This window comes from Hypanus sabinus, chromosome 3 (assembly GCF_030144855.1).
Source record: "Hypanus sabinus isolate sHypSab1 chromosome 3, sHypSab1.hap1, whole genome shotgun sequence".
Classification (NCBI taxonomy): domain Eukaryota; kingdom Metazoa; phylum Chordata; class Chondrichthyes; order Myliobatiformes; family Dasyatidae; genus Hypanus; species Hypanus sabinus.
In genome coordinates, this window is record NC_082708.1 from 179,002,201 (window position 1) to 179,013,919 (window position 11,719).

The following is an 11,719-nucleotide window of genomic DNA, read 5'->3' on the forward strand; positions in this document are numbered from 1 at the left end:
AGCCTCAGCAGTGCCCTGAACAGTTGTGGCATGACCTCCCTGCTCTTAAATGTAATCCCTCTAGCAATGAAGGCCAACATCCCATTTGCTGCTTTGATATCCTACTGCTCTTGCAATCCAACCTTTTGTGATTCTTGCACAAGCCCTCCTGAGTCCCTCCGCACAGCAGCAAGCTGCAATCTTTTTATAGATGGGGTAGAGTTTGTTAGGTGTGTTCAGGAAGATTTCCTGATGCAGTATGTAGATGAGCCAACTAGGGGAAAGGCTGGACTTGATCTGGTATTGGGAAATGAAGCTGATCAGGTGTCAGATCTCTCAGTAGGAGAGAATTTCGGAGGTAGTAATCACAACTCTATCTCCATTACCATAGGGCTGGAGAGTGATAGGTGCAGACATTTTGGGAAAACATTTAATTGGGTTAGGGGGAAATATGATGCTCTTAGGCAGAAACTTGACAGCATAAATTGGGAGCAGATGTTCTCATGAAACGCATGGCAGAAATGAGGCAAATATTTATGGAACATTTGCATGGTTTCCTGCATTGGTATGTTCCATTGAGGCAGGGAAAGGATGTTCGAGTAGTAGAACAATGGTATAGAAGGGATGTAGAAAATCTAGTTAAGAAGTAAAGAAAAGCTTATCAAAGGTTCAAGAAACTAGGTACTATTACAGTTCTAGAAAATTACAAGGTTGCCAGTAAGGAGTTTAAGAATTAAATTAGGAGAGCTCGAAGGGGCCATGAGAAGGCCTTAACAAACAGGATTAAGGAAAATCCCCAAGGCATTCTACAAATAGTGAAGAGCAAGAGGATCAGCTGTGTGAGAATAGGTGTGATAGTGGAAAAATGTGCATGGAGTTGGAGGATGTTGCAGAGGTACTCAATAAATACTTTGCTTTAGTATTCACCAGGGAAAAAGACTTTGGTAATTGTGGGGATGACTTACAGTGGACTGAAACACTTGAGCATATAGACATTAAGAAAGAGGATGTGCTGGACCTTCTGAAAAGCATTAAGTTAGATAAATTGCCGGGTCTGGATGAGATATACCCCAGGCTACTGTGGGAAGCAAGGGAGGAGATTGCTGAGCCTCTGGTAATGATCTTTGTAACATCAATAGGTGACGAGAGAAGTACCAGAAGATTGGAGGGTTGCAAATGTTGTTCCCTTGTTCAAGAAAAGGAGTAGAGATAAGCCAGGAAATTATAGCCCAGTGAGTCTGACTTCAGTGGTGGGCAAGTTGTTGGAGAAGATACTGAGAGGCAGGATTTATAAGTACTTGGAGAGACATTACCTGATAAGGGATAGTCAGCATGGCTTTGTCAAGGGCAGGTCATCCCTTATAAGCCTGATTGAATTCTTTGAGAATGTAGTGTACATGGATTGATGAAGGTAGAGCAGTAGATGTAGTGTATATGGATTTCAGTAAGGCATTTGATAAGGTTCCCCTTCAGAAAATAAGGAGGCATGGGGTCCAAGGAGACCCTGCTTTGTGGATCTAGAACTGGCTTGCCCACAGAAGGCAAAGGGTGGTTGTAGATGGTTTGCATTATGGATGGAGGTGGGTGACCAGTAGTGTTCTGCAGGGATCTGTTCTGGGACCCCTCCTCTTTGTGATTTTTTTTATAAGTGACCTGGATGAGGAAGTAGAAGGGTGGCTAAGTAAGTTTGCTGATGACACAATAGTTGCAGGTGTTGTGGATAGTCAGAAGTTACAGAAGGACATCGATGGATGCAGAACTGGGCTGAGAATTTCAGATGGAGTTCAACCCAGGTAAGTGTGAAGGATTCATTTTCACACTTAAGGGTTCATTTTGGTAGGTCAAATTTGAAGACAGAATATAATAATGATAACACTCTTGGTAGCGTGGAGGTTCACAGACATCTTGGGGTCCCTGTCCAAAGAACACTCAAAGCTACTGTATAGTTTGACACAGTTGTCAAGAAAGAATATGATGTGTTGGTCTTCATCAACTGAAGGATTGAGTTCAATAGCTGTGAGGTATTGTTACAGCTATATAAGTTAGTTAGACCCCACTTGGAGTACTGTGTTCAGTTCTAGTCACCTCACAACAGGAACGATATGGATACTATAGAAAAGGTGCAGAGGAGATTTACGAGGATGTTGCCAAGATTGGAAGGTATGTCTTATGAGAATAGGTTGAGTGAACTTGGCCTTTTCCCCTTGGAGAGACAGAGGATGAGAGGTGACCTGATAGAGGTGTACAAGATGATGAGAGTCATTGATTGTCTGGAAAGCCAGAGGCTTTTTCCCGGGGCTGAAATGGCTAACAGGAGGCAGCATAGTTTTAAGGTGCTTGGAAGTAGGTACAGGCGGGATGTCAGAAGTAAGTATTTTCACACAGAGAGGGGTGGGTGTGTTCCAATAACGTATCAATTAGAGCTTGATATGTATTTAAGTGTTCGAAGAGCAAAATTAGCAAATTTAAATGTTCAAACTGAATTAGTGGCCAACAAAAAAAAAGTATCATCCCTGAGCTGCCTCTATTTCTCAACTAGACTAAACTAAACTACTTTGCTTCTACCATACCCCAACCCACATCCCCGATTATCATAATACACATGCCGCAAAATACATTGCAGACAGAAAATGGATACGTGGCTCCTACAAGGGGCAACACCTTCAGAGGGTTGGAATCTTCCCAGCACAAACTCGGCTGATTTGTATTGTGCTATACGTTTTCTGTGTTTCTAATATCCCAACCTGAGCAGATAGATGTCAAATTACATTCACCCATCCCAATGATAGTAACCAAAGGGAAAATCCACTCATCACTTGCTGATGTTCAATTCAAGATTGGTTAACGTTTAATGTCATTTTCACTACACAAGTGCAAAGAAAAATGAAATAATTGTTTCTCTGGAACTGATGCAGCGCAAATAAAAACACACAATCGGTAGATAACATAATAATAAAAAACACAATGAATATAAATACGTAAGGTAACTTGTACACTTAGATTGTCCATAAAGATACGCTAGGCACAGGGGTGCCTTTACATAAAGTCATAATGTTACTGACACGGAATGAGTAGGTTGTCATGGGGGTGTGAGGGGTGGATTAGTGAGTGGAGGTGTTGATCACCCTTAATGATCAGGGAAAGCAACTATTTTTGAGTCTTGTGGTCCTGGCATAGATGCTACTCCTGTCTGATAGCAATGGGACGAACAGTCCATGAGCAGGGTGGGTGGGATCCTTTATGATGTTACTGCCCTTTTCCCAGTGCCTTTTTGTATATACAGTATGTCCTTGATGGCAGGTCTGCTGGTGCCAGCGATGCATTGGGCAGTTTTGACTTCCCACCGTAGAGCCCTCCTGTCTGCTGCAGTCCGGTTCTTGTACCATTCAGTGATGCAGCAGGTTAGGATGCTCTCTACTGTGCATCTGTAGAATGCTGTGAGTATGGATGTGCAAAGTCCAGCTCTCTTCAGCCTCCTCAGACAGTGAAGCCATTGATGGTTTTCTTGATTGTTCTGGGACTATGAGAGGATGTGGGAGATGTGCACTCCCAGGAGCCCGGAACTGCTCACAGTTCCAACTGCTGTGCCACTGATATAAAGAGCAATGTGAGTGGTCTGAGTCCTCCTGAAGTCGATAACCAGCTCCTTTGCCTTGCTGACATTGAGGAAGAGGTTATTTGCCTAGCAACATTGAGATTTGCCATCTCAGTGTTGTTGGTGATGAGCCCCATCTGTGCCGTGTCATCGATGTTTACAACGGCATTACCATTTCTGAATTCTTCACTATCGATATCCTGGGTGTTACCATTGACTAGAAACTGGACGAACCATATGCACAATGTGGGTACAGGTGCAGATCAGAGGCTGGGAATCCTGTGGTGATTCACTCACCTCCAAATCCCCAAGCCGGCCCACCATCACAACGCTAAAGTCCGGAGAGTGACGGAACACTCTCTACATGCCTGGGTGAGTGCACCTCCAAGAAGTTCCACCATATTGAATACAGCAGTTCACTTGATAGGCATCCACCCACAACCATTCATTCACTCACTCCACCAATGATACACATTGACAGCAGTCTGTACCACCCACAGGATACACTGCAACAACTTACTTAGACAACACTTTCCAAACCCACGGCCTCTACCAGCTAGAGGGACAGGGCAGCAAAAGCATGGGATTGTCACCGCTTGGAAATCTCCCCCAAAGCCACAGAATGACCGTCCCTGTCACTATGTGGGTGCACCCACACCTCAAGGGCTGCAGCATTTAAAAAATAGTAGCTCAGCACCATCTTCTCAAGGACAGCTTGGAATGGGCATTTAAATGCTGGCTCACTCTGCAAAGCCCGCATTCCTAGAATGAATAAAAAATACTGTAGAGGTTAGCAAGGGCCTTCACAGTGCAGGCGACCTGGGTTCAATTCCCGCTGCTGCACGTTCTCCCCGTGACTGTGTGGGATTCCTCCGTGCTTTGGTTTCCTCCCATGGTCCAAAGACGTACCAATTGGTAGGTTAATTGATTGTTGTAAATTCTCCTGTGATTAGGCCTAAGGATTTATCTTAGCCAGAGGATTGCTGGATGGCGTGGCTCGAAGGCCTATTCCACAGCATATGTATGAAAAGTATATTTTCATGATGTTCTGTTGAAAAGATACACCGCTGTTATAAGATCATCGAATGATTCCCTGGTACAATAACACTCTTGGCCTCACAATCTACCTTGTTATGATATTGCATCTTATTGTCTTTGTGTAGCTGATACTCTTTATTCTGCAATGTTATTGTTTTACTTTGTTCTTGCTCAATGCACCGTGTAAGGATTTGACCTGTATGAGCAGTATGTACAGCGAGCTTTTCACTGTATCTCGGTACTTGTGACAATAATGAAGTTAAACCTAATCGCACAATCCCTGCCATTTTCCACCCTTTTGCACCGGGCTCCTTTCGCCAGGTAAATGAGTGTGATGCCAGCTTTCACAGTTCTCCTTAGATGTTGATATTTGTGGACTCAGATCTGATGAGAGTTTTCTCTACAAACTGACTTGGATCTCTTCAATGGGGCAGTCAGCGGGTTTCGAACTCACACTACTACTTAGACACTGAAAGCTGTTAAGGATTAAAAACTGGACAATAGGCCTCTGAAAGAATGTAATTGTTCCCAGAGTGTCTTAGAGAATAAATTAAGTGCGGTTATTTCAAGGTTGGGACCCTTGTCTGCAGAATTTGTTTTCATTTGAATGATCCTAAATAAGTATTTAGAGACTAGTCACAATGCATGACTAATTGCTTTAGTAATATGTGGCTGAACAGTCTGAATGGCTCTCTTTGGTAAGAAAATGATACATTTGAGGCATTCAGCTGCAGCAGAAATGTCACACATTGGTGTAGAAACCCAACGTCAATATCGTATGCCTAAAAAAATTAGTGTTCCATTAGCATTTGGTTGGTGTCAACAAAAAAAAACCCGGAATAATGAAGGTAAATCCGTCTCAAAGCACTGCCATAGACTACACCGGAATCTTGATGACTAAAGCTTTTCATTTTCAAGGGGACAGCTTTACCTCATTAGGGCTGTCAGCCCATCTGCTGCTGCTACAATGAGGTCACACTCAGGTTGGAGGAGCAACACCACATATTCCATCTGCATAGGCACCAAACTGATGGCATCAACATTGATTTCTCTAACTTCCAGTAACTAGTCCCCCTTCTCCCTTCTCTCTTCATTGATTCCCCATTCTGTTTTACTTCTTTTCTCTTCCTCACCTGTCCATCACCTTCCTCTGGTGCCCCTCCACCTTCCCTTTCTTCTGTGGTCTGCTGTCTTCTCCTACTAGGTTCTATCCTTTCTGGCATTTTACCTCTTACATCTATCTCCTCCCATCCTCTCACTTCATTCCTCCTCCCCAACCCACCCACTGTCCCCCTCACCTATCACAACTTGTCCTCCTCCCTCTTCACCCCTCCACTGACTTTTGCCGCCTCCTTTCTGGTCCTGATGAAGCACATCAGGCAGCATCTATGGAGGAAAATAAACAGTTAACGTCTTGGCCAGAAACAGCAACTGTTTATTCCCCTCCATAGATGCTGCCTGACTTGCTGAGTTCCTCCAGCATTTTGTGTGTGCTGCTCAAGGTTTCCAGAACCTCTTATGTTTAAAGTTTGCCTCTTACGCTTTTGGACACACAAGCAGGAAATAAAATGTTGCATCAGAGACTGCGGGCTTCTAATCTTATCCAGTTTAGTGAAAATAATGTTCACTTTTGGTCAGAAAATTATGTGTCAAAGCCCCTCTAGGGATACCTTCCTCCAAGAGGACCTCAAACTTGTTGAAGCTTGCATGCCTCAATGACTAGGAGAGCTATGTTGGCAGGAGTCAGGGCTTTATGCTTTGGCTTTTTGAGGGGCCACCTATGCTAAACAGGTCAAAGGGTAGAGGTCACACTATGAGTCTTCCACCAGTCCTATAGATTTGGGAGTTCAGCTCAGGGATAACAACCCTGACTGGTCAAAAAGTTGTTATGGAAACAGCAGAGAAAAATCCTCTGTGTCTGACGGTATTCCTGAGTCTCTACCCGGGAATTGCATGATTGACAGTAGTGAAAACCACAAAGAAGTGACTGGTACATTGAATGAAGCCCAAGATAAAGATGCTGAACCACACCTGGGACACAGTAGAGTAGATGGCCAATAGAAAGATAGAGATGGATGACCTTCATTGTTGCCCTAATTATCAGCAGCGTAACTGGCATTTGATGATTGATAGAGATAACTTGGCTTGAGATTTGGGAGATGATTTAATGTAGAGATCATTTACTCATGAGTGAGTGGTTCTTCCTTTCAAAAGGGACATCTTGCTTTCTGAATAGCAAGCAAGCTCATCCCTGTTCCTTGCCAGGGTTCATCTCACTTCCAACATCTATGCTGCAAGTAATAATTTATATACCATGACCACTTGTAAAGTCTTGCTAGGAGCAAATGAGTTGCCACATTTCATCTCTGTAATGAGTGCAATGCAATGGTACTTAATTGATTGTGCTGCACGTTGGAGCAGCCCAAGGCAGTGAAAGTTAGTCATACAGTCATAGAGTCATGGAGCTCAGAAACAAGTCATATGGCCCAACCCGTCCACGTCAACCAATATGCCTTCCCAAACTAGTTCAACTTCCCTTCATTTCGTATGCATTCCTCTGAATATCTTTTAAAAGTCATGCCTCTACTATTTCCTCTGGCAATTTCTTTCATTTCCCTCTCTCCCTCCCCCAACTTTATGTGAAAGAAATTCCTCTCAGCTTCCTTTTAAATCTTTCCCTTGTCACCTTAAACCTATACACACTAGTTTCAGACTCCACAATCCTAGTAAAAAAAAGTGTGACTATTCACCCTATCTTTACCCCTCATGATTTTATAAACCTTTGTAAGGACACTTCTCAAAAGATAATATATAATGTTATTTATCATTGTCCATGGTCTCCTCTTGTGCCAAGATGAGTCTACCCTCAGAATGGTGGAGTAACACATTATATTCCATCTGGGTAGCCTCCAGCCATATGCCATGAATATCTATTTCTCTCTTGGTGAAATCAAAATTCCCTCCCCCTCACCACCCCACTGTGGCCTTTCACCTCTTCTTACATGCCCATCACTTCCCTGGGTCCTCTCCTCCTACCCTTTCTCCTGTGGTCCACTCTCTTCTCCTATCAGATTCCTTCTTCTCCAGCACTTAACCTTTCCCACCCACCTGGCTTCACCGATCACCTTCTATCTATCCTCCTACCTCTCCCCACATCTTTCCCCTTCCTCTCCAGTCCTGAAGAAGGGTCTCAGCTTGAAATATTGTCTGCTTATTCATTTCCACAGATGCTGCCTGACCTGCTGAGTTCCTCCAGCATTTTGTGGATGTGCTTTGGATTTTGAGCATCTGCAGACTTACTTGTGTTCATGAAATTTATTTATTTATTATTCGTTTTATTCAGGGACACATCATGGTAACAGCCATGTGACCAATTAATCTACTAACATGAACACCTTTGGAATGAGGGAGGATCTGGAGGAAACCCACACAATCAATGTGGAGAATGTATGAACTCTTTACAGACAGTGACAGAATTGGACTTGTGTTACTGGTGATGTAAGTGCATTATACTGACAGCTATGATCGGATAATTGAGAATTTATGCAAATCTATACTAACAGAATATGACAAAGGGAATGACTCGATCACAATCATATATCAGTCCATTATATCACTAACTTATCTCAGTACATTTTAACATGAGAAATGCAAATGGTGTCACTGATTAACTGGACTCGAAACTCACACTCGTTCTTCAATCATATTTTATTTGCTTGTGCACACAGAGATCGTATGACCTCTGTCACCAAACTGTTCTAAAGTCTGAACACAACAATGCTATTTTTAAACAGAATTGACAGTCTTTTTTGGGTATTGACCATTAAACTGTGGATGTTCAAATTCCTGACTTGCAAGATCTATCACCATTCACAATGCAGATTCAAAGTTCAAAGTAAATTTATTATCAAAGTACATATATGTCACCACATACAACTCTGAGATTCATTTTCTTGTGGGCATACTCAATAAATCCATACTAGAATAATAATCAATGCACAACTGTGCTGTCTTTACGACAGTTATTTAGTTTATAATATTTTCGCTTAGTAATTCATTCAATAGTATTTTCTAGTTAGAATTAGAAGTGTTTAAAGTATATTCATTGCATGTAAAATATATCGGCATGCGATGACGTCACATCCGGTTTCGCCGCGTCTTGTGGAAAAATACCGGTTTGAAATTAGCGCGAGGGTGGGGGCTTACCACGAGGCTCACCTGAGCAGAAGTTGTTTTGCAGGCATGAGAAATCACAGTGAGAGCAACGCTGTAAGTTAATAGATAATCGATATATTGAACTAAGATGTTAATGCCGATCCTGTTAGAAGTAACGACGGTAGATAATGTTTATGCTTTCGTTAGTTAAAGAGTCGCGGATAGTTTGCATGGAAGTGTATTTAAAGTAGTCAATGGAGCAGGTAAACTCTCCCTGTATACTGCACCTTAGTGTAATGTAGTTATAGTCACCTTTGCAAGTATTTAAACTTGAAATGTGATATTAAGGAAGGAACAAATACTGTATCAATCTTGTATTGTTTTATCAACAGTTTTCACCATATGTTAATGTGAAGAGTGAACAGTAAATGGTTAATCTTACTGCGATCTGGTTTCATTGACTGTGGTTTATCCGGACGTTGAATTCGGCGTTATTAGTACACCCGAAGGAGAACGTTACAGTGAAAAAGCGGCATTATCAGGTGTTTCAAGTGCTGCAATGTCAGCTCGATCCAGGATCAAGTCAATGGTGCCCAGCGACAAGGGCAGTAGAACGACATCAAGTAAGTCCACCCAGGCAAGAGCCAAGGCAGAAGCCGCCAAGGTGCGACTGTGTTACGCCAGACAAGAAGCAGTTTTGAAAATGAAACAGGCCACCAGAGAAGCTGAAATCCAGAAAGAAAGGGCTGCCAGAAAAGCCGAAATCCAGAAAGAAAAGGCTGCCAGAGAAGCCGAAATCCAGAAGGAATGGGACACCCGAGAAGCCGAAACCCAGTTGGAAATGGCAAAAATATCGACAGAGTTGCAAGTGCTGCAGCGAGAAAGAGAAGAAGAAGCTGCCATGGCGGAAGCAAAGTACATAGAAGAAGCTGAAGGGTCGCGTGATCTGACCGCAGTAAGATCTACTTTAGAAAGGACCAGACTGGAACGCACAAGCGACTACGTACAATATCAAATAGACAGGCAGGCTCGTCTCCCCTCTCCATACGTATTCGATAATTTCCCCAGCTACGAGGAACCTCAGAGAGTCACGATTGCATCACATCCATACGAGGAAGGAAATTTACCCTCACGGCTCCGTGATGAAGTCAAGAATGAAAGAACCGACAACGCTCCTTCACCCCCACAACAGGACGGCGGGGAGGGAGAGGTTCACTCCAGGGCAACAATTGTCAGCTCGAACTGTACAGAAGTTTGCGGTCAAACTCAGTCAAGCCGTTCTTGTTCCGAGATCTGCCTCACTGAGGTGTACCCTAAAGAAGCACAACAAGACATTACCAAGCGTAAAGTAACCGACGAGACGCTAGGTCAGTCAGTTTTCGTTCAAACCGAGGACGGAAACAAACTTGCACAATCAGCTCAAGATACCATTTCTTTAAAACCCAAAGACACCAAGGTCTTCAGAGATGAAGCAAATAATGGGGTTGCCCCATTGCCTTTCAGAGAACCACGCCAGCGCTCACCAGATAACAAAGAGCAGGCAGTCAAACGGTTCACGTCCTTACGGAAAACCCAGAAAAGGAAACCTGAGATGCAGCAACGCACCCGATTGGCCCACGAGGTACTGTGCACCCTAATGGCAGAGGTCACAGCCATTATAAACGCACAATCATTCCTACCTGTGTCTTCTGACCCAGAAAACCCCTTTATACTTTCGCCATCAACGCTCCTTACGCAGAAGGCAGGAGCACCTCCTCCACCAGGAGACTTCTCAGACAAGGATTTGTACACAAAGCAATGGAGACAAGTCCAGGCTCTGGCAAATCAGTTCTGGCCTCGCTGGAGACAAAAATATCTACCTTTGTTGCAACAGAGACAAAAGTGGACAGAACCCCACAGGAATCTTCAGGTTGGAGACTTAGTCCTGCTCAGGGACAAGCAAATCGCTCGCAACAGCTGGCCAATGGCCAGAATCACTGCTACATTCCCTAGCGGGGATGGACATGTCAGGAAGATCGAATTGAAGACTACCGACCAAGGCGATGTGAAAATTTACCAAAGGCCAGTTACAGAAGTTATTCTACTTCTACCCAATGACTGATTAAGAGACTAAGTTTGTACTCTGCTCATTGTGACCTTACGAAGGTCAAGCGGGGAGTGTGCTGTCTTTACGACAGTTATTTAGTTTATAATATTTTCGCTTAGTAATTCATTCAATAGTATTTTCTAGTTAGAATTAGAAGTGTTTAAAGTATATTCATTGCATGTAAAATATATCGGCATGCGATGACGTCACATCCGGTTTCGCCGCGTCTTGTGGAAAAATACCGGTTTGAAATTAGCGCGAGGGTGGGGGCTCACCACGAGGCTCACCTGAGCAGAAGTTGTTTTGCAGGCATGAGAAATCACAGTGAGAGCAACACTGTAAGTTAATAGATAATCGATATATTGAACTAAGATGTTAATGCCGATCCTGTTAGAAGTAACGACGGTAGATAATGTTTATGCTTTCGTTAGTTAAAGAGTCGCGGATAGTTTGCATGGAAGTGTATTTAAAGTAGTCAATGGAGCAGGTAAACTCTCCCTGTATACTGCACCTTAGTGTAATGTAGTTATAGTCACCTTTGCAAGTATTTACACTTGAAATGTGATATTAAGGAAGGAACAAATACTGTATCAATCTTGTATTGTTTTATCAACAGTTTTCACCATATGTTAATGTGAAGAGTGAACAGTAAATGGTTAATCTTACTGCGATCTGGTTTCATTGACTGTGGTTTATCCGGACGTTGAATTCGGCGTTATTAGTACACCCGAAGGAGAACGTTACAACAACTATACCAACTGGGTGTTCAACCAATGTGTAACAAACTGGGCAAATACAAAAAGAAAGAAATAATAATAAAAAATAAATAATCAATACATATCGAGAACAGGAGATGAAGAGTCCTT

At 43.0% G+C, this 11,719-nt stretch overlaps 1 protein-coding gene across 4 annotated transcripts in view; it reads left to right on the top strand.

Moving 5' to 3' along the window:
* Positions 1–11,719, top strand: part of LOC132391931 (uncharacterized) — a 30,635-nt gene extending 18,916 nt beyond the window's left edge. For all 4 annotated transcript variants that reach the window (XM_059965734.1, XM_059965733.1, XM_059965736.1 and 1 more), the window contains exons 2-3: positions 7,956–8,110; positions 9,160–11,719. In XM_059965734.1, coding sequence (XP_059821717.1) covers positions 9,327–10,868 — 1,542 coding nt within the window. In that variant the 5' untranslated portion in view covers positions 7,956–8,110; positions 9,160–9,326 and the 3' untranslated portion in view covers positions 10,869–11,719. The remainder of the gene's footprint in view (positions 1–7,955; positions 8,111–9,159) is intronic.